We start from the raw sequence: 23,505 nt of genomic DNA on the forward strand, positions 1-23,505 counted from the left end.
AGTGCTTGCTATTTGAGTTTGCATCTATTTGAGTTTGCATCAGGTACTCGGGTGTACACCAAGTATCGCGGGTGCTCAACTGACATGCTCGAGTACCCGCCCGCATGTTTCATGGTTATTAGACACCCAAAAAAAAACATGCGGGGATCGCTCGTGCATGGCAGGCAATCCCCGCGAGTTTTTTTTGGCTGTATAACAGCTGAAAAACATTTGGGACAGAGACTCAAGCATGTCACTCGAGCACCCGCCATACTCTGTGCATACCCAAGCACCCGATGCAAACTCAAGTAGCGAGTACTTGCGCTCACTAGTTGCCATATCGTCGTCATTTTTTTTTTATTTACTTCTGAAAAAATCCCTAGCCCAATGTTAACTCTAAAGCAACCCTAAAGTTTATTTTTTACGCCGTTCATCGTATGGTATAAGTGATTAGACGACGTTATTCTTCAGGTCAGTGCAATTACAGCGATGCCAGATTCATATCGGGTTTTTATGATTGACAGCTGTCACACACTAAAAGACGCATTTTTTTTGCAAAGATTAGTTTTTGCATCGCCATATTTTTTTCCATATTTCGGCCGACAGTCATGTGACGGCTTGTTTTTTGCGGGACAAGTGGACCTTTTTATTGGTACCATTTTCGGGCAAATTACATTTTTTGATCGCTTTCTATTCCGATTTTTGGGAGGCAGAATAAACAACAACAAACAATTCAGGAATAGTTGTTTTTTTTTTTTTTTTTTTTTTTTTTATGCCGTTCTGCATGTGGTAAAATTGATAAGGTAGCTTTATTCTTCGGGTCAGTACATTTACAGCAGTACCGCATTTATATATTTTTTTATATTCTGGCGCTTTTACACAAAAACTATTTTGTAGAAAAAAGAATTGTTTTTGCATCGCTTTATTCTGAGAGCTATAACTTATTTTTCGGTTGTTGGAGCTGTATGGCAGCTTGTTTTTTGCAGGACAAGATGACGTTTTCAGCGGTACCATTTTTATTTACATTTGTCTTTTTGATCGCGTTTTATTCCATTTTTTGTTTGGCGATATGATAAAACATAGTTTTATGTTTTTTGTTTTTTTTTGTTTGTTTTTTTTACTACCGTGTTTACTAAAGGGGTTAACTAGCGGGACAGTTTTATAGGTCAGGTCGTTCTGGACGCGGCGATACCAAATGTGTGTACTTCTATTGGTTTATTTTTTTTTTTTCATAAGATTATTTATTTATGGGTACAATATATATTTTTTATTATTATTATCCCCCCCCCCCACTTTCTGACATAACTATTACTTGTTCACATTGTCCCACTATGGGACTTTCACTTTTTGCAGACTGATCGCCTGCATGGCATAGAGAGCAGCAGCTCCCTATGCCATGCAGCCTGTCAGCACTGCACAGGGAGAACTTACTTTAGTCGTGCACTGCGCATGACCAAAGCAACTTCCTGCCTCCTGGTGACCTGGATGTTGCCATGATGACGTCGGGTCACCATGGCAACATCCGGGACCAGACTCAGACGCTGCGAGACGCCAGCAGAGGAGGTAAGTATCGCGCTTACCTCCTCTTGCCACCGGAATGCTGCGATCGATTTCGGTAGCAGCATTTCGGAGGTTAATGTGCCGGGAGTGGTGTAGGACCGCTCCCTGCACATAACACCGGGTGTCAGCTGTCAAATCAGCTGACACCGGCGGCGATCTCGCCAGCACCGCTTGTGTGCAGGCGAAATCGCCAGGGCGTATTAATACGTATCAGGCCCATAAGGCCCAGGGCACAGATACGTATTAATACGCCCTGGGCCAGAAAGGGGTTAAAAACCTATAACAAAATTTCCGATATTCAAGTAATTTTTGCATTTTTTAGATACATGGGGCTACACACTGCTCAAAAAAATAAAGGGAACACAAACAGAATATAACTCCAAGTAAATCAAACTTCTGTGAAATCAAACTGTCCACTTAGGAAGCAACACTGATTGACAATCAATTTCACATGCTGTTGTGCAAATGGAATAGACAATAGATGGAATTATTGGCAATTATCAAGACACACTCAAAGGACTGATTCTGCAGGTGGGGACAACAGACCACATCTCAGTACCAATGCTTTCTGGCTGATGTTTTGGTCACTTTTCAAGGTTGGTTGTGCTTTCACACTCGTGGTAGCATGAGACGGACTCTACAACCCACAGAAGTTGCTCAGGTAGTGCAGCTCATCCTGGACGGCTCATCAACGCGAGCTGTGGCAAGAAGGTTTGCTGCGTCTGTCAGCGTAGTGTCCAGAGGCTGGAGGCGCTACCAGGAGACAGGCCAGTACACCAGGAGATGTGGAGGGAGCCACAGGAGGGCAACAACCCAGCAGCAGGACCGCTACCTCCGCCTTTGTGCAAGGAGGAACTGGAAGAGCACTGCCAGAGTCCTGCAAAATGACCTCCAGCAGGCCACAAATGTGCAAATGTCTGCACAAACGGTTAGAAACCGACTCCATAAGGGTGGTAATGAGGGCCCAACGTCCACAGATGGGGGTTGTGCTCACAGCCCAACACCATGCAGGACGCTTGGCATTTACCACAGAACACCAGGATTGGCAAAGTCGCCACTGGGGTCCTGTGCTCTTCACAGATGAAAGCAGGTTCACACTGAGCACATGTGACAGACGTGACAGTCTGGAGACGCAGTGGAGAGCGATCTGCTGCCTGCAACATCCTTCAGCATGACCCGTTTGGCAGTGGGCAGTAATGGTGTGGAGTGGCATTTCTTTGGAGGGCCGCACAGCCCTCCATGTGCTCGCCAGAGGTAGCCTGACTGCCATTAGGTACCGAGATGAGATCCTCAGACCCCTTGTGAGACCATCCTGCGGTTGGCCCCGAGTTCCCCCTAATGCAGGACAATGCCAGACCTCATGTGGCTGGAGTGTGTCAGCAGTTCCTGCAAGATGAAGGCATTGAAGCTATGGACTGGCCCGCCCGTTACCCAGACCTGAATCCGATAGAGCACATCTGGGACATCATGTATCGCTCCATCCACCAACGTCACGTTGCACCACAGACTGTCCAGGAGTTGGCGGATGCTTTAGTCCAGGTCTGGGAGGAGATCCCTCAGGAGACCATCCGCAACCTCATCAAGAGCATGCCCAGGCGTTGTAGGGAGGTCATACAGGCACGTGGAAGACACACACAATACTGAGCCTCATTTTGACTAGTTTTAAGGACATTACATCAAAGTTGGATCAGCTTGTAGTGTATTTTTCCACTTTAATTTTGGGGGTGACTCCAAATCCAGGCCTCCATTGGTTAATAAATTTGATTTCCATTGATGATTTTTGTGTGATTTTGTTATCAGCACATTCAACTTTGTACAGAACAAAGTATTCAATGAGAATATTTCAATCATTCAGATCTAGGATGTGTTATTTGAGTGTTCCCTTTATTTTTTTGAGCAGTGTATATATATTATATAATATATTATATTATATATATATATATATATATATATATATATATATATATATATATATATATATATATATATATATATATATATATATATATATATATATATATATATATATATATATATATATATATATATAGTACAGACCAAAAGTTTGGACACACCTCATTTAAAGATTTTTCTGTATTTTCATGACTATGAAAATTGTACATTCACACTGAAGGCATCAAAACTATGAATTAACACATGTGGAATTATATACTTAACAAAAAAGTGTGAAACTACTGAAAATATGTCTTATATTCTAGGTTCTTCAAAGTAGCCACCTTTTGCTTTGATGACTGCTTTGCACACTTTTGGCATTCTCTTGATGAGCTTCAAGAGGTAGTCACCGGAAATGGTTTTCACTTCACAGGTGTGCCCTGTCACGGTTTAATAAGTGAGATTTCTTGCCTTATAAATGGGGTTGGGCCCATCAGTTGTGTTGTGCAGAAGTCTGGTGGATAGAGAGCTGATAGTCCTACTGAATAGACTGTTAGAATTTGTATTATGGCAAGAAAAAAGCAGCTAAGTAAAGAAAAACGAGTGGCCATCATTACTTTAAGAAATGAAGGTCAGTCAGTCCGAAAAATTGAGCAAACTTTGAAAGTGTCCCCAAGTGCAGTTGCAAAAACAATCAAGCGCTACAAAGAAACTGGCTCACATGAGGACCGCCCCAGGAAAGGAAGACCAAGAGTCACCTCTGCTTCTGAGGATAAGTTTATCCGAGTCACCAGCCTCAGAAATCGCAGGTTAACAGCATCTCAGATTAGAGACCAGGTCAATGCCTCACAGAGTTCTAGCAGCAGACACATCTCTTCAACAACTGTTAAGAGGAGACTTTGTGCAGCAGGCCTTCATGGTAAAATAGCTGCTAGGAAACCAATGCTAAGGACAGGCAACAAGCAGAAGAGACTTGTTTTGGCTAAAGAACACAAGGAATGGACATTAGACCAGTGGAAATCTGTGCTTTGGTCTGATGAGTCCAAATTTGAGATCTTTGGTTCCAACCACCGTGTCTTTGTGCGACGCAGAAAAAGGTGAACGGATGGACTCTACATGGCTGGTTCCCACCGTGAAGCATGGAGGAGGAGGTGTGATGGTGTGGTGGTGCTTTGCTGGTGACACTATTGGGGATTTATTCAAAATTGAAGGCATACTCAACCAGCATGGCTACCACAGCATCTTGCAGCGGCATGCTATTCCATCCAGTTTGCGTTTAGTTGGACCATCATTTATTTTTCAACTAGACAATGACCCCAAACACACCTCCAGGCTGTGTAAGGGCTATTTGACCAAGAAGGAGAGTGATGGGGTGCTACGCCAGATGACTTGGCCTCCACAGTGACCAGACCTGAACCCAATCGAGATGGTTTGGGGTGAGCTGGACCACAGAGTGAAGGCATAAGGGCCAACAAGTGCTAAGCATCTCTGGGAACTCCTTCAAGATTGTTGGAAGACCATTTCTGGTGACTACCTCTTGAAGCTCATCAAGAGAATGCCAAGAGTGTGCAAAGCAGTCATCAAAGCAAAAGGTGGCTACTTTGAAGAACCTAGAATATAAGACATATTTTCAGTTGTTTCACACTTTTTTGTTAAGTATATAATTCCACATGTGTTAATTCATAGTTTTGATGCCTTCAGTGTGAAAGTACAATTTTCATAATCATGAAAATACAGAAAAATCTTTAAATGAGAAGGTGTGTCCAAGCTCTTGGTCTGTACTGTGTGTGTATAATTTTTTTTTTACGGAGCAGGACAGTGGCATAATATATTTTTTAATTTTATTTTGTACCTTACTTGTACTGCCATTCTTTAAAGAGCACCTGTCAGTAGGATTGTGCTCAGTAAACTACATAGACTGTCAGGTGGGCGACATTACGCTGATTAAAATAATACCTTGGTTGATTAAATCCGTCCTGTGGTTCTTGTGTAATTCTTACTTTCAGTTTGGAGATAATGATATGCTCATGCTTCGGGGCGGCCTGTGGGGGGGCGCTCTATCTGGTGCTCTGCTTACATATTCATCTGTATGCTCTTATGACAGGTTACTCATCGTTCAGTTCAGAGTCTCCCTCGCCACGACGCAGTTACGCTCTCACTTCTTCTGGGGGCGTCGGGGCGAGGGAGACAGCCCATAACACCCTTCTCTTGGTGGCCTTCATTAAAAGGTAAATTGAGTGGTACCCACTTTTATAGAATAATCCCTTTACAGATATTTGAATATATTATTGTAGACATTGTCAGCTTTCTTTCTAGGGTGCCATATGATTCAACATCATATCTTTTGCTCTGCTATCTGTAAACATACAGGTGCATCTCACTAAATTAGAATATCATCAAAAAGTTAATTTATTTCAGTTCTTCAATACAAAACGTGTGAAACTCATTATATAGAGTCATTACAAACAGAGTGATCTATTTCAAGTGTTTATTTCTGTTGATTATGGCTTACAGCCAATGAAAACACAAAAAGTCATTATCTCAGTAAATTAGAATCAAAGTTTGACAGCGGTGTTTAAATGGTTAATAACCACACCTGGAACTCTGCTTCAGCTGTGGCTGTTAGAGACAGATGAGGACTATGTAATAAGGCGGGCATCAGTCGTGAGTAGAAAGAGCTCATCTTCAGAGACCCCTTCACACATGCAGACCATGTTCCAGGATGTTAATTCACATCTAATGTGGGAAAGCGTTAAATAGCAGGCAGGTCTCCGGGTAGAGGTGCGGGCCCTGCAGACCTAGCGTCAGTTTTAAGGCTGACCATTACCAGGAACAATAGAGACAGAACCATCTTGCAGCAAAATCACATATATTCTAATGAAGAAAATAAAGCGTCCAGAATGATCTGAAGGCCATAAAACACAAGCTCACCTTAAGATCATACTTCCTGTGAACTGTAAGGCGGTGGCTGAACATATTTCTCATTACCAGCATATAGGAGTCTTCATTGTCTACACTCAGACGATACATCCCCAAAAACTGAGGCAGAAGGGTGCTACCATGACATTTCACAATATGCTAGAAGACAGAGAGAAATAAAGATTTCAGTCTAAAAAGAACTTATTTGCATAGAATTTCACCTACGAGGCAACACACATACATATTATAGATACACATATACAGGGCTGGCTCCAGGTTTTTCTGGGCCCCGGGCGAAAGAGTCTCGGTGGGCCCCTTTAATACATACCATGATTCATGATGCACAGATACCGCAGAGAAATATATATATATATATATATATATATATATATATATATATATACATATACAGCACAGACCAAAAGTTTGGACACACCTTCTCATTTAAAGATTTTTCTGTATTTTCATGACTATGAAAATTGAACATTCACACTGAAGGCATCAAACTATGAATTAACACATGTGGAATTATATACTTAACAAAAAAGTGTGAAACAACTGAAAATATGTCTTATATTGTAGGTTCTTCAAAGTAGCCACCTTTTGCTTTGATGACTGCTTTGCACACTCTTGGCATTCTCTTGATGAGCTTCAAGAGGTAGTCACCGGAAATGGTTTTCACTTCACAGGTGTGCCCTGTCAGGTTTAATAAGTGGGATTTCTTGCCTTATAAATGGGGTTGGGACCATCAGTAGTGTTGTGCAGAAGTCTGGTGGATAGAGAGCTGATAGTCCTACTGAATAGACTGTTAGAATTTGTATTATGGCAAGAAAAAAGCAGCCAAGTAAAGAAAAACGAGCGGCCATCATTACTTTAAGAAATGAAGGTCAGTCAGTCCGAAAAATTGGGCAAACTTTGAAAGTGTCCCCAAGTGCAGTTGCAAAAACCATCAAGCGCTACAAAGAAACTGGCTCACATGAGGACCGCCCCAGGAAAGGAAGACCAAGAGTCACCTCTGCTTCTGAGGATAAGTTTATCCGAGTCACCAGCCTCAGAAATCGCAGGTTAACAGCAGCTCAGATTAGAGACAAGGTCAATGCCACACAGAATTCTAGCAGCAGACACATCTCTACAACAACTGTTAAGAGGAGACTTTGTGCAGCAGGCCTTCATGGTAAAATAGCTGCTAGCAAACCACTGCTAAGTACAGGCAACAAGCAGAAGAGACTTGTTTGGGCTAAAGAACACAAGGAATGGACATTAGACCAGTGAAAATCTGTGCTTTGGTCTGATGAGTCCAAATTTGAGATCTTTGGTTCCAACCATCGTGTCTTTGTGTGACGCAGAAAAGGTGAACGGATGGACTCTACATGCCTGGTTCCCACCGTGAAGCATGGAGGAGGAGGTGTGATGGTGTGGGGGTGCTTTGCTGGTGACACTGTTGGGGTTTTATTCAAAACTTAAGGCATACTGAACCAGCATGGCTACCACAGCATCTTGCAGTGGCATGCTATTCCATCTGGTTTACGTTTAGTTGGACCATAATTTATTTTTCAACAGGACAATGACCCCAAACACACCTCCAGGCTGTGTAAGGGCTATTTGACCAAGAAGGAGAGTGATGGGGTGCTACGCTAGATGACCTGGCCTCCACAGTCACCAGACTTGAACCCAATTGAGATGGTTTGGGGTGAGTTGGACCGCAGAGTGAAGGCAAAAAGGCCAACAAGTGCTAAGCATCTCTGGGAACTCCTTCAAGATTGTTGGAAGACCATTTCGGCTGACTACCTCTTGAAGCTCGCCAAGAGTGTGCAAAGCAGTCATCAAAGCAAAAGGTGGCTACTTTGAAGAACCTAGAATATAAGACATATTTTCAGTTGTTTCACACTTTTTTGTTAAGTATATAATTCCACATGTGTTAATTCATAGTTTTGATGCCTTCAGTGTGAATGTACAATTTTCATAGTCATGAAAATACAGAAAAATCTCTAAATGAGAGGGTGTGTCCAAACTTTTGGTCTGTACTGTGTGTGTGTGTATATATATATATTACAATGCAAAGATTTCACTTCTTACATTACATGAGTGATATCTATTGTAAATTCCACAGTAGCTCAGAAACTGGCGAATCGCTCCACACAGAATACTGGCCCCCATATAAGGCCCCATACGGAATACTGGGCCCCATACGGAATACTGGCCCCCAAATAACGCTACATACAGGATACTGGTCCCCTTTTAAAGCTCCATACAGGATACTGGTCCCCTTATAACGCTCCATACAGGATACTGGCCCCCATATAATGGTCCATGCAGGCTGTTACCCCCCACATAATGCTCCATGCAGGCTGTTACCCCCCACATAATGCCCCATACAGGCTGTCGTCGTCCCCTTATAATGCTCCATGCAGGCTGTCCCCCCCCCCCCTTATAATGCCCCATGCAGGCTGTCCCCCCCCCCTTATAATGCCCCATGGAGGCTGTCACCCCTCCTCTTTATAATACCACATGCAGGATGTACCCCCCCCTCTTTATAAGGCCCCATGCAGGATGTCACCCCCCCTCTTTATAAGGCCCCATGCAGGATGTCACCCCCCCTCTTTATAAGGCCCCATGCAGGATGTCACCCCCCTCTTTATAATGCCCCATGCAGGATGTCACCCCCTCTCTTTATAATGCCCCATGCAGGATGTCACCCCCTCTCTTTATAATGCCCCATGCAGGATGTCACCCCCTCTCTTTATAATGCCCCATGCAGGATGTCACCCCCTCTCTTTATAATGCCCCATGCAGGATGTCATCCCCCCTCTTTATAATGCCCCATGCAGGATGTCACCCCCCCTCTTTATAATGCCCCATGCAGGATGTCACCCCCCCTCTTTATAATGCCCCAGGCAGGATGTCACCCCCCCCCCCCATATTATGCCCCATGCAGAATGTCACCCCCCCATATAATGCCCCATGCAGGATGTCACCCCCTCTCTCTATAACGCCCCATGCAGGATGTCACCCCCTCTCTCTATAATGCCCCATTCAGGATGTCACCCCCCACATATTATGCCCCATGCAGGATGTCACCCCCCCATATAATGCCCCATGCCTCCATACATTAAAAAAAAAAAAATCAAATACTCACCTCACTCCTCATCTGCTGCAGCTGCTCCGGTCCAGACTCCAGCGTCGCCGGTATCTTCCCGCTCTGCGCTCCCTGTGATGGCTCAGGGGAGCACGCGGTGGAAAGACGTCACCGCACCCACTGACCCGAGACGTCACAGGGAGCGCAGAGCAGGAAGACAGCGGATCTGCGGAGGCATGGGGAGAGTTAAGTATCCGGCTGCCGGGGCCCTGAGCAAGTGGGGGAGAAGGGCGGGCGCTGACACCGCTCTCCTCCGCCCATAGCCCGGCGGGGTGCGCGACCGCCAGTGGACCCCTCTGCCTGCTCAGGGCCCCGGCACTTGCCCGGGTGCGACGGGTGCTGACGCCGGCCCTGCACATATATACAACCCCTGGCAAAAATGATGGAATCACCGGGCTCGGAGGATGTTCATTCAGTTGTTTAATGTTGTTGAAAAAAAGCAGATCACAGACATGGCACAAAACTAAAGTCATTTCAAATGGCAACTTTAGGGCTTTAAGAAACACTAAAAGAAATCAAGATAAAAAATGTGGTACTCCGTAAGGGTAATTTTTTTCAGACCAAGCAGAGGGAAAAAATTATGGAATCATGAAAAACAAACACACAAAAAAATACTCCAATACATCACTAGTATTTTGTTGCACCACCTCTGGCTTTAACCCCTTTCTGACGTGTGGCCTAATAGTACGTCATTGTGACCTGGGCCAATTGGACCAATGACGTACTATTAGGTCATGGTCTTTAATGCGGTCCCGCGACTAAAGTCGCGCTGATCGCATTAAATTTCCAGTGCCATCTCACCTCAGGGTAGATGGTGCCGGCAACCCGGGCGGTGTCGCAGACCCCCACCCCCCCCCGCAATCGCTGTGATTGGCTGTTCAATTCTGAACAGCCAATCACAGCATTCTCACTGTTTCCGGCAATCAGATTGCCGGAAACAGGGATGTGCAGCCTAGGATCGGTGCTCCTAAGAGCACAAATCCTAGCCTGTTGCTCGGAGACCCCAGCCCTGACCCCAAAGCGCTATGATCGGTGCGATCGCCGATCACACCTATCATAGCGGGACCCCACGGTGACAGGGCGGTCATGGGGCCTGCCTGTCACCGCCCCATGACCCCCTGCAATGTGATGAAAGCCCCCAGACTGGAGCGATCGATGATGACATCGATTGCTCCAATCAGAGTACCTGAATACAGGTGACCAGGCGGTCACAGGGAGGTGTCACCTCCCTGTGGTGCGTGCTCTGCCCCAGCAATGTCTGATTAATGACATTGATTGCACCAATCAGATAGCAGGGGCACAGCATGCACCACACGGGGTCACAGAGAGGTGACACCTCCCTGTGACCGCCCGGTCACCTGTATTCAGGTACTCTGATTGGAGCAATCGATCGCTCCAATCAGATTACCTGACCGGGAGGTGACTGGGTGGTGACAGCCACATGTCACCATCCTATCACCCCCCTGTGACCGCCCTGCTGACCCTCACACTTGGTGAGGATTTCTACAGAGCGGTGACATCTGATCTGTCTGTCGCTGGGCCTTGTAGTGCCACAGAATCTTCTGTGACACTACAAGACCGTCTTCTCACCTGCTCCAGTTGCTGCTGCTCTGGTCTCCTGGATCTTCTGCTCCTGCTCCAGTGTTCTGGGTCTCCTGCTCCTGACCTGCTGTGGTTCCTGCTCCAGAGCCTGCTGCTGATCCTGCTGAAGAACAGAGAAGACTTTGGTAAGTCCATCTCTGTTCTCCCCTCATCCACCCCAATCCCCCCCCCTCTCCCCTCTTTTTACCCCCCTTCCCACCATTTTTTTTTTTCGTGCATCCTGCAGTGGCCGAGCGCTGACCAGTGACTACGTCACTGATCAACGTCTGTGCTCGCTGCTTTTCAGGATTTTTTTTGTTAATTCTCTTGGTTCTGGTCTCCTGCTCCAGCCTCGGTCCTGGTTTCCTGCTCCGGGCTCCAGTTCCTGCCCCGAGCACGGTCTCCTGCTCCTGTCCTGCTGCTGATCCTGCTCCAGAGCCTGCTGCTGGAAGAAGAACAGAGAAGACTTTGGTAAGTCACCTCTGATCTCCCCTCATCCACCCCAATTCCCCTCTTCCCACACACCCGTGCGCACATCCAGCAGCTGCCGAGCGTTGATGGGAGACATAGCTCACCGATCCACACTCGTGCTCGCTGTTTGCACCACATACAGTAGTCCTTTTCAGAAAAAAAGTTCACACCAAGCACACTGACACATACACACGCTAAATAAAGTAGACACACACTACATAAATAACAAAACAAAAAATGTCCTGCTCATCCAAAACTCGCTATTTAGCGGAGGAGGCCTACGCTCTTCTTGCCTCCGACACTGACAGCGAGGGCGAGGATCTCACATTTATTTATTTTTCCGACGCCTCATTGTCCTCTTCTTCCTCCTCCTCAGGTGCTGCTGGACAGCCCTGCAGTCGTCCCAGGAGAGAAGACGAACCAGCGCCCCCCACTACTGACCCCATATGGACCTCGCCCCCCAAAAACTATGAGCCACTGATTCCTGATTTCGTGGCGGAATCAGTAATCAAGTTTGACACCACCGGCCTCACAGAACAAAACCCATCTTCATCATTTTCTAACTGGTCTCCTGTAGATGCAGTAGAAATTAAGTTTTGGGGCCTGATCCTTCATATGGGGATCGTGAAGAAGCCAGAAGTTCGGCAATACTGGAGTGTTGACGTTTTGTATAACACTCCAAGTGTTCCGAATGGTCATGACTCGGACAAGTTTTGAGGCCATCCACAAGTTCTTGCATTACAACGATAATGCAAGGTGTCCTGCAAGCGATGACCCGAACTTTGATCGTCTTTTCAAAGTTCGGCCGGTCATCGAACACTTCAACGACAAGTTTGCTGAAGTGTATGTGCCCCAAAGGGACATCTGTGTGGATGAGTCCTTAATTGCTTTTAAGGGGAGGCTTGGATTCCGGCAGTACCTGTCCAGTAAGAGGGCCAGGTACGTTATCAAGCTGTATAAACTTTGTGAGTTTACAAGTTTTACAAGTTTACAAGCGAGTTTCACAAGTTTAGAGTTTACGAAGGGAAGGACTCCCGGACTGAACCCCCTGAATGCCCTCCCCCCCTAAAAATTGTGTGGGACTTGGTGCACCCACTGCTGGATAAAGGTTATCACCTGTACGTGGATAACTTTTATACCAGTGCCCCTCTCTTCAAGATGTACCGCAGCCTGCGGTACTGTCCGCAAAAATTAGAGAGGCCTCCCAAAGACGCTAATTGGGCAGATGCTCAGAAGGGGTGAGAGCAGAGCCCAATGTAGCGACCTCCTGCTGGTGGTCAAGTACAAGGACAAGAGGGATGTCCTTCTCTTGACCACCATACATGGTGGTGGCAGCACCCTCAGCACTGTACGAGGTTCCACTACACAGGTCGGCAAACCAGACTGCGTAGTGGGGTACAACAAGTACATGGAGGGGGGGGGGGGGAGTTGATCTCTCTGATCAAGTCCTCCAGCCGTACAGAGCTTTGAGAAAGGCCAAGGTATGGTATAAGAAGTTGGCGGTGCACCTTGTACAGATGGCAATGCACAACGCTTTCCTTCTGTCACAATGTGCAGGCCACCTTAACTTCCAGGAGACAGTTATCAAGGCCCTGATATTTGGCAGCAGTGACGAAGCAGGCCCCAGTACTTCCGGAACTGAAGGACCAAGAATTGTACCAGGCCAGCATTTTTCGGGGCAGATCCCTCAAGTCGCAAAAAAAGGTAAGTCACAAAAGAGGTGCAGAATGTGTTAATAAAAGGGGAATACGCAAGGACACCATTTATCAATGTGACACCTGTCCCGACAAACCTGGCCTGTGCATAAAAGAATGCTTCAAAAAGTACCATACTTCCATGCACTACTAAATTAATTCCTGACGTATGACAACCTGATGAACACTACACAACTGACGCAGTGTTCGTCAGGTTGTCATACGTCAGTTGTGTAGTGTTCGTCAGGTTGTCCTACACAACTGACGTATGACACTACATTATAAAATTCAAAAATCAGCTACCACTTCCAAAAAGGGGGCACTTGTTGGGCATTTCCACTGTTTAGGCCCATCAGGGGCTCTGAGAACGTGACATGAGTTTTACATTGAAAACGTTAATTGGCGCTCCTTCCCTTCCGAGCCCTGCCGTGCGCCCAAACAAAAGCTTTCCCCCACATATGAGATATCGGCGTACTCAGTAGAAATTGCACAACAACTTTTGGAGTCCAATTTCTCCTAGTACCCTCGTGAAAATAAAAATATTGCGGCTAAAAGATCGCTTTTGTGGAAAAAAATGATTTTGGCTCTACGTCATAAACCTTTGCAAAACACTTGGGGGTACAAAGTGCTCACCACACATCTAAATAAGTTCCTTAAGGGGTCTAGTTTCCAAAGTGGGGTCATTTGTGGGGGGTTTCCACTGTTTAGGCACATCAGCAGCTCTCCAAAGGCGACATGGGGCCCGCTGTCATTTCCAGCGAGTTTTACATTGAAAACGTCAATTGGCGCTCCTTCCCTTCCGAGCCCTGCTGTGCGCCCAAACAATGGCTTTCCCCCACATATGAGATATCGGCGTACTCAGTAGAAATTTCACAACTTTTGTGGTCCAATTTCTCCTGGTACGCTTGTGAAAATTAAAAAATTGGGGTCTAAAATAAAATTTGTGTGAAAAAAAAAGGTAAATGTTCATTTTTCCTTTCACGTTCAATTAATTGGTGTGAAGCATGTGAAGGGTTAATAAACTTCTTGAATGTGGTTTTGAGCACCTTAAGGGGTGCAGCTTTTAGAATGGTGTCACTTGGGTATTTTCGGTCATAAAAAACCCTCAAAAAAATGGTTTTGTAAATTTTGTTGGAAAAATGAGAAATCGCTAGTCAACTTTTAACCCTTATAGCTCCCTAATAAAAAAAAAAATTTGGTTCCAAAATTATGCTGATGTAAAGTAGACATGTGGGAAATGTTATTTATTATTAACTATTTTGTGCGACATATCTCTCTGATTTAAGGGCATAAAAATTAAAATTTTGACAATTGCAAAATTTTCGCCAAATTTCCATTTTTTTTCCACAAATAAACGCAAGTGATATCGAATAAAATTTACCCCAATCATGAAATACAATATGTCACAAAAACATCTCAATCAGGGGGATCCGTTGAAGCGTTACAGAGTAATTACCTCAAAGTGACAGTGGTCAGAATTGTAAAAATTGGCCTGGTCATTAACGTGCAAACCACCCTCGGGGGTAAAGGGGTTAATAACAGCTTGCAGTCTCTGAGGCATGGACTTAATGAGTGACAAACAGTAGTCTTCATCAATCTGGCTCCAACTTTCTCTGATTGCTGTTGCCAGATCAGCTTTGCAGGTTGGAGCCTGGTCATGGACCATTTTCTTCAACTTCCACCAAAGATTTTCTATTGGATTGAGATCCGGACTATTTGCAGGCCATGACATTGACCTTATGTGTCTTCTTTCAAGAAATGTTTTCACAGTTTTTGCTCTATGGCAGGATGCATTATCTTGAAAAATTAGGTAATCATCCCCAAACATCCTTTCAACTGATGGGATAAGAAAACTGTCCAAAATATCAATGTAAACTTGGGCATTTTAAGATGTAATGACAGCCATCTCCCCAGTGCCTTTACCTGACATGCAGCCCCATATCATCAATGACTGTGGAAATTTGCATGTTCTCTTCATGCAGTAATCTTTATAAATCTCATTGGAACGGCACCAAACAAAAGTTCCAGCATCATCACCTTGCCCAATGCAGATTCGCGATTCATCACTGAATATGACTTTCATCCAGTCATCCACAGTCCACGATTGCTTTTCCTTAGCCCATTGTAACCTTGTTTTTTCCGTTTAGGTGTTAATGATGGCTTATGTTTAGCTTTTCTGTATGTAAATCCCATTTCCTTTAGGCGGTTTCTTACAGTTTGGTCACAGACATTGACTCCAGTTTCCTCCAATTCGTTCCTCATTTGTTTAGTTGTGCATTTCCTGTTTTGGAGACATATTGCTTTAAGCTTCCGGTCTTGAAGCTTTGATGTTTTCCTTGGTCTACCAGTATGTTTGCCTTAACAACCTTCCCATGTTGTTTGTATTTGGTCCAGATTTTAGACACAGCTGTGAACAAACAACATCTTTTGCAACATTGCGTGATGATTTACCTTCTTTTAAGACTTTGATAATCCTCTCCTTTGTTTCAATTGGCATCTCTTGTGTTGGAGCCATGATTCATGTCAGTACACTTGCTGCAACAGTTCTCCAAGGTGTGATCACTCCTTTTTAGATGCAGACTAACGAGCAGATCTAATTTGATGCAGGTGTTAGTTTTGGAAATTAAAATTTACAGGGTGATTCCATAATTTTTTCCTCAGAATTGAGAGATTCCATAATTTTTTCCCTATGCTTGGTCTGAAAAAAAATAACCCTTACGGAGTACCACATTTTTAATCTTGATTTCTTTTAGTGTCTATTAAAGCCCTAAAGTTGCCATTTGAAATGACTTTAGTTTTGTGCCATGTCTGTGACGTGCTTTTTTTCAACAACATTAAACAACTGAATGAACATCCTCAGAGCCCGGTGATCCATCATTTTTGCCATGGGTTGTATATAAAATAATAATCTTTTTATTTATATAGCACCAACATATTCCGCAGCACTTTACAATTCAGACAAATTTACCGACATTATCGGCACTGTGCCCATTGGGGTTCACAATCTAGATTCCCTATCAGTATGTCCTTGGAGTGTGGGAGGAAACCGGAGAACCCAGAGGAAATCCACACAAACACGGGGAGAACATACAAACTCCTTGCAGATGTTGTCCTTGGTGGGATTTGAACCCAGGACCCCAGCTCTGCAATATACATATATACAGGTGCATCTCACTAAATTAGAATAGCATCAAAAAGTTAATTTATTTCAGTTCTTCAATACAAAAAGTGAAACTCATATTATATAGAGTCATTACAAACAGAGTGATCTATTTCAAGTGTTTATTTCTGTTAATGTTGATGATTATGGCTTACAGCCAATTAAAACACAAAAGTCATTATCTCAGTTAATTAAAATAATAAAAAAACAAACAAACAAAAAAAAAACACCTGCAAAGGCTTCCTAAGCATTTAAAAAGGTCCCTTAGTCTGTTTCAGTAGGCTCCACAATCATGGGGAAGACTGCTGACTTGACAGATATCCAGAAGGCAGCCATTGACACACTCCACAAGGTCCCAGAGTCTGGAGGAAGAGTGGAGAGGCACACAATCCAAGCTGCTTGGGGTCTAGTGTGAAGTTTCCACAGTCAGTGATGGTTTGGGGAGCCATGTCATCTGCTGGTGTAGGTCCACTGTGATTTATCAAGACCAAAGTCAGCGCAGCCGTCTACCAGGAAATTTTAGAGCACTTCATGCTTCCCTCTGCCGACAAGCTTTTTGGAGATGGAAATTTCATTCTCCAGCAGGACTTGGCCCCTGTCCACACTGCCAAAAGTACCAATACCTGGGTTAAAAACAATAGTATCACTGTGCTTGATTGGACAGCAAACCCGCCTGACCTTAACCCCATACAGAATCTATGGGGTATTGTCAAGAGGAAGATGAGAGATACCAGACCCAACAATGCAGACGAGCTGAAGGCTGCTATCAAAGCAACCGGGGCTTCCATAGCACCTCAGCAGTGCCACAGGCTGATCGCCTCCATGCCACGCCGCATTGATGCAGTAATTGATGCAAAAGGAGCCCTGACCAAGTATTGAGGGCATTTACTGAACATACATTTCAGTAGGAGAACATTTCGGATTTTAAAAACATTTTTCAAGCTGGTGTTATAAAGTATTCTAATTTACTGAGATAATGACTTCTGTGTTTTCATTGGCTGTAAGCCATAATCATCAACATTAACAGAAATAAACACTTGAAATAGATCACTGTTTGTAGTGACTATATAATATGAGTTTCACTTTGTATTGAAGAACTGAAATTAACTTTTTGATGATATTCTAATTTAGTGAGATGCACCTGTATATACATATACACACACACAATATATAATTTTATTAATGTAGTGTCAAAATATTCTGTGGTACTTTGCAGTTCTATAGATTTGTATTAGTTAATATATATTTATATCACTGGTAACTAGGAAATTCTGATACAGTAGCATTATTTCATGGTAATCCCTCAAAAGAATTTAGTTCATGACAAAGAAAAGATTACACTACACAAACTGGGAATGAGATTGGATATGGTGTAAGAGCCCACAAGAATGGGAAGGCTTTCAGGCTTCAACAACCTTCAATATGTTGTATTTGTGATCTAGTTAAAGGGATATCCCAGCCTAAACAAGTTATCATCTAGATAGGTGATAAAAGTTAGATCCATGAGAGTATGAATCATGATTGCGAGAACTGGGACTAATCTCCACTGTTCTCTCTTGGCCATAACACCACAGCTAAGAGTTGACCAGTACAGTAAATTGACCATATGGCCTGCTGTCCCATTCAATGCCAACAGACGCCCATACATTAGACTAAAGCTGGCAGAAACCATGCATATCAGATCGCAGACTAATTTGTATGGAGCCTCCCAAAAGATGTCAGGGAACGATCCAACATGCCTAATTTCAGCATCTGATCCTTTTGTGCTCCCTGGACAGGGGACAGGGGAGTCTGGCCGTAGACCTCTCAGAGCGCCCAGCTGAGCCAAGCATACCTGTGTATGTAGCAGTTGAAAGACAGCTGTAAGCTTACAGCTGTCTAATGTGTACAAGGGGTTGTTTCATGGTTGTTCTTCAGGAGCGCACCCCTCCTCTGCCTCCTAGCTCACTGTTTGGCAGCTTGAACTGCGCGCTCTCCAGTGCTGCTAGCCTAGGCAGCTTTTCCTCTGCATTATCGGATGAGCGCAGGGGTGCTGAAGCTGGACGGATCCAGCTAGCTTCAGAGCAGTGTTTGCAAGCTTGCAAGAGCGCGCTCCTTGCCTATGAAACTGGCCATTGCAGAGGAGACCAATAACCTACTCCACAAACTGATATTTAAAATCCCTTCATTCGGGAGAACGGAGAGTATTTTTTTTAATAAGAAGCAAATTGCAAAGTTGCTCATTTTTATAAGCACTTTACAATTTTAACGATTTACTAACATGAGCCAACTTCTTTAAGACACTGAAGATAACCAAGTGTTAAGGGGCTCTCCGCCATCTTGTTCAGCATCATAGACTTGAATGGAAAGATAGGACATATGCCACTAACGTCAACTAATCTAAGTTATCACTTACCCTGTAGATAGTTTTGCTGTAAAGAGTTATTCCAGCCTAACAACCTAAATAAGTTATCATCTTTCTCCTATGGCATTTTTTTTTTTTTTGCTGCTAAGGCTATGTTCACACAATGGTTTTTTTTGCATCACAAATCTGAGGCAAAACTTTATCTTCAGGAGCATTTTGTTCAGTATTTTTCTAGCAGTTTTGGTGCGTTTTTTCAGCGTTTTTTTCGCTGTCCTTCCGTCTCTATTTATGCACGTACATAAAGTTCTATGAAAAAAAAAGAACCCTTCTATTTTGCCATCAAAAACGCTGAAGAAAATTTTGGTGCGCTTTTTCAGCGTTTTTTGCATCACCCATTACTTCCTATGGGTGAAAAAATGCTGAAAGAAGTAACATGCTCTATTTTCCAAAAAAACATGCAAGGCACATGAAAAAAACAAGATGTGTGAACAGAGAATTCTGGTTTCTCATAGACTTTACTGGTACTGAAAAGGGCAGCTGAAAATTTGCATAAAAATCTGCAGCAAAAAATGCTGAAAAAAAAAACATTATGTGTGAACATAGCCTAAAGAAGAGTTGGCAGCACGCAGATTTTACTAGTAGCTCATATTATTTACATGCAAAAAGCTATCAAACAGCTGTGAGGACTCAGAGAAAGAGTGATTGACAGCCATCAATCGCAATGAGGTGGGGGGCAGCAATAATATTTCTGTATGAAATCGTAGAATCCTACATATACCCCCTCCACCATATGCTGCCATCACATAGAAAACCATAAGCATGCGGACAGCAGCATGAAACGCCAATATGTTCTGCGATTTTAGCTTTACTTACTTGGTGGTAGTCAGAGAGGATACTGTGCATATTTGCCACATCGTCACTGGAGATTTCCTTAACAGCCAGAGTCTTGTCATAAGCCAGAAGAAATCGTCCATCATGAGCTTCACTTTCAGTGTATGGAGAACTACGTGTCAGAGACACCTAAAATAAAGATTAGAAATCAGATGTCGGGCACATGTAATTAATGAATGAAGATGAGGAGGGAAAGTAAACGTTCATACTACAACCAGACAACACTGTAGATTGTTTTAGCCCAGCAGAGATCAGAAACTGGTATGGCCAGAAGATCTAACCACATTCTGGTGGAATAAGTAGTCAACAATGTTAATTTTCCAATACCATTACAACTTTACCTGGCTCAGTAGAGGTAACCAAATCTGGACACTTCAAAATCTAAAACCAAGTGTTATTCAGACTACTTAGGAGGATCAAGGCCAACACCACATCACACAGAAAACCAGCCAAATTTAAAGTGGTTCTACATCTATAGAAAATATTGGATAGTTGCTAGAATAGATCATCACTTGGATTTCCAAGAATCCTACCTAATCTCAGAATAAAGGGCTGCAGCAGCCTCATCATAGCTTTTCCTGCAGAATGATGCTCCCGATACCTGGTGTTTAAGGGTCTACAACACAAGCCTTAATTTTACATCGATTTTTTCAATATCATGAACAGTCAAGATCCCAAGGCAGTGTGAGAAATATAAAGCGGGTCACATACGTACAGAACACGTTACCAATTTTCTAAGTAAATATATTTCTAAAAGGTGCAACGGACATGAAATTGTTACCAGTCTTCAGTAACAACCCATCCAATCCACACAAGCTGGTAATTTATAGATCTCTATGGTTTGATTTAAGTTATGTGCAATAATGAAAATGACACAGCAAAAATGTATAGAATACGTGAAACAACAACAAAAAAAAGCCATGGAAAGTCATGACACCAGCTGAAATCTATCAGTAATTAGAAAGCAATCCTGCCACTTGGTGAAAAGTAATATCAGTTGGTTCAACTGATGACCTATAAAAAGGTGTCTCATTACTAAGGTGCCACACAAGAAATATCTCATGATGGGTAAAATCAGTGAGCTGTCTCAAAACCTTTGTAATTTTATTGTTGCAAAACATACTGATAGCATTGGTTACAGAAGAATTTCTAAACTACATGAATGTTTCAGTGAGCACTGTTGGGGCCATAATCCAGAAGTGGAAAGAACATCATTTCACCATAAGTAGACCATGACCAGTAGTGTTGAGCATTCCGATACTGAAATATCGGGTATCGACCAATATTCGCGGTATCAGAGTTCTGATACTTTTAGAATATCAAATACCGGAATCGGAAGTTCCCATAATGCCTGCGCTCTGCAGTGTCTCTGAAGGATGACAAGCTGGATGGCAGCGCTCAGCTTACTGTACTTGTCATTTAGTGTTAAAGGATTTATTTAAAAAAATAATAGTGTTTTCATGCACCGTCTCTTTAAAAAAGCCGGCCGGCAATTCAGCACCGGTACCCGACAATTTATAACAGAAAGAATAGAGCATCACACATAGATTAGATAGATAGAAACATGTCAGTCACATATATATGAAGTACAGTGATAGTGTTGGTTACTGTACTTGTCATTTAGTGTTAAAATAAAAGATTTATAAAAAAAAAAAAAATTGGCGTGGGGTTCCCCTTAATTTTAGTCTCTAGCGGAGGTTAAGCAGACGGCTGGGGCAGATGTTTGAAGCCTGGGAAGGGGGTAATACCCACGGAGCTTCCCAGGCTACTAATATCAGCCCCCAGCTGAATACCTAGCCTTTACTAGCTATTAAAATGGGGGACCCCCCCAAAAAAATGACGTGGGGTACCCCCTATTTTAATAGCTAGCAAAGGCTAGGCAGACAGCTGGGAGCTGATATTAATAGCCCAGGAAGGGTGCCATGAATATTGTCCCCCTCCCAGGCTAGAAACACCAGCCGTCAGCCGCCCCAGAAATGGCGCATCCATAGGATGCGCCAATTCTGGCACTTGGCCTCGCTCTTCCCCCTGCCCTGTAGCGGTGGCAGTGGGGTAATAGGGCTGGGGTTGATGTCCGCTTATAATGCCAGCTGACATCAAGCCCAGGTTAGTAATGGAGAGGCGTCTATAAGACACCCCCATTACTAACCCCATAGTCAAAGTAAAAAAAAAAAAAAACACAAACACCCAGAATAAAGTCCTTTAATTGAAATAAAGACACAATTCTTTATTGTTCTAAATTAAACCATACTTACCATCACGCCCATTCCAGCTGAAGCCAATGTCTTCTGCAATAAAAGTAAAATAATAAACCAACATCATCCTTACCTTTCCATGGTTCCCAGGACAGCTTCAGCTCTGCTACATTGACATGACAGGCTGGATCGCAGCCGAAAACTGCCATCCAGCTTGCCATGCCGCACACACGGAGAAGCGCAGGCATGCTTGCGCTCCTCAGTGTCTCGCTGTGACGGCATAAAGATGAGCCGAGGTCATGTCCAATGAACTCCGCTCACCTCATGCACGTCACTGACCGCGTGGGAAAATTCTTCAACGCTCAGAGCTTCAGCAGGAGAATTCTCTCACGCTCGCCGCAAGTGCAGGAGAATTCTCCCACGCTGTCAGTGACGTGCATAAGGTGAGCTGAGTTCATTGGACATGACCTCGGCTCATCTTTATGCAGTCACAGCGAGACACAGAGGAGCGCAAGCATGCCTGCGCTTCTCAGTGTGTGCGGCATGGCAAGCTGGATGGCAGTTTTCGGCTGTGATCCAGCCTGTCATGTCAATGTAGCAGAGCTGAAGCTGTCATGGGAACCATGGAAAGGTAAGGATGATGTTGGTTTATTATTTTACTTTTATTGCAGAAGACATTGGCTTCAGCTGGAATGGGCGTGATGGTAAGTATGGTTTAATTTAGAACAATAAAGAATTGTGTCTTTATTTCAATTAAAGGACTTTATTCTGGGTGTTTGTGTTTTTTTTTTTTTAACTTTGACTATGGGGTTAGTAATGGGGGTGTCTTATAGACGCCTCTCCATTACTAACCTGGGCTTGATGTCAGCTGGCATTATAAGCTGACATTAACCCCAACTCAATTACCCCACTGCCACCGCTACAGGGCAGGGGGAAGAGCGAGGCCAAGTGCCAGAATTGGCACATCCAATGGATGCGCCATTTCTGGGGCGGCTGACGGCTGGTGTTTCTAGCCTGGGAGGGGGCCAATATTCAAGGCACCCTTCCTGATTTATTAATATCAGCCCCCAGCTGTCTGCCTAGCCTTTGCTAGCTATTAAAATAGGGGGGACCCCACATCATTTTTTTTGGGGGTCCCCCATTTTAATAGCTAGTAAAGGCTAGGTATTCAGCTGGGGGCTGATATTAGTAGCCTGGGAAGCTCCGTGGGTATTACCCCCTTCCCAGGCTTCAAACATCTGCCCCAGCCGTCTGCTTAACCTCAGCTAGTGACTAAAATTACGGGGAACCCCACGCCAATTTTTTTTTAATAAATCCTTTATTTTAACACTAAATGACAAGTACAGTAATCAACACTATCACTGTACTTTTTATATATGTGACTGACATGTTTCTATCTATCTATCTAATCTAAGTGTGATTCTCTATTCTTTCTATTCTAAATTGTCGGGTACCGCTGCCGAATTGCCGGCCGGCTTTTTTAAAGAGACGGTGCATGAAAACACTGTTATTTTTTTTAAGAAATCCTTTACACTAAATGACAAGTACAGTAAGCAACACTGTCACTATACTTCATATATATGTGACTGACATGTTTCTATCTAATCTATGTGTGATGTTCTATTCTTTCTGTTCTAAATTGTCGGGTACCTGTGTATGCTGCTGCTGAATTGCCGGCTTTT

At 43.7% G+C, this 23,505-nt stretch overlaps 1 protein-coding gene across 1 annotated transcript in view; it reads right to left on the bottom strand.

The window, feature by feature from the left end:
* The window catches only part of PIP4K2C (phosphatidylinositol-5-phosphate 4-kinase type 2 gamma), a 70,061-nt gene that overhangs the window by 16,030 nt on the left and 30,526 nt on the right, over positions 1–23,505 (bottom strand). Inside the window, exons 4-5 of the mRNA XM_073663302.1 lie at positions 19,611–19,757; positions 6,364–6,510 (exon numbers count right to left, since the gene is read on the bottom strand). Of these exons, the coding sequence (XP_073519403.1) occupies positions 6,364–6,510; positions 19,611–19,757 (294 nt within the window). The remainder of the gene's footprint in view (positions 1–6,363; positions 6,511–19,610; positions 19,758–23,505) is intronic.

This window comes from Phyllobates terribilis, unplaced genomic scaffold (assembly GCF_046119375.1).
Source record: "Phyllobates terribilis strain yellow unplaced genomic scaffold, ASM4611937v1 Scaffold_2__4_contigs__length_985480577, whole genome shotgun sequence".
NCBI lineage: Eukaryota > Metazoa > Chordata > Amphibia > Anura > Dendrobatidae > Phyllobates > Phyllobates terribilis.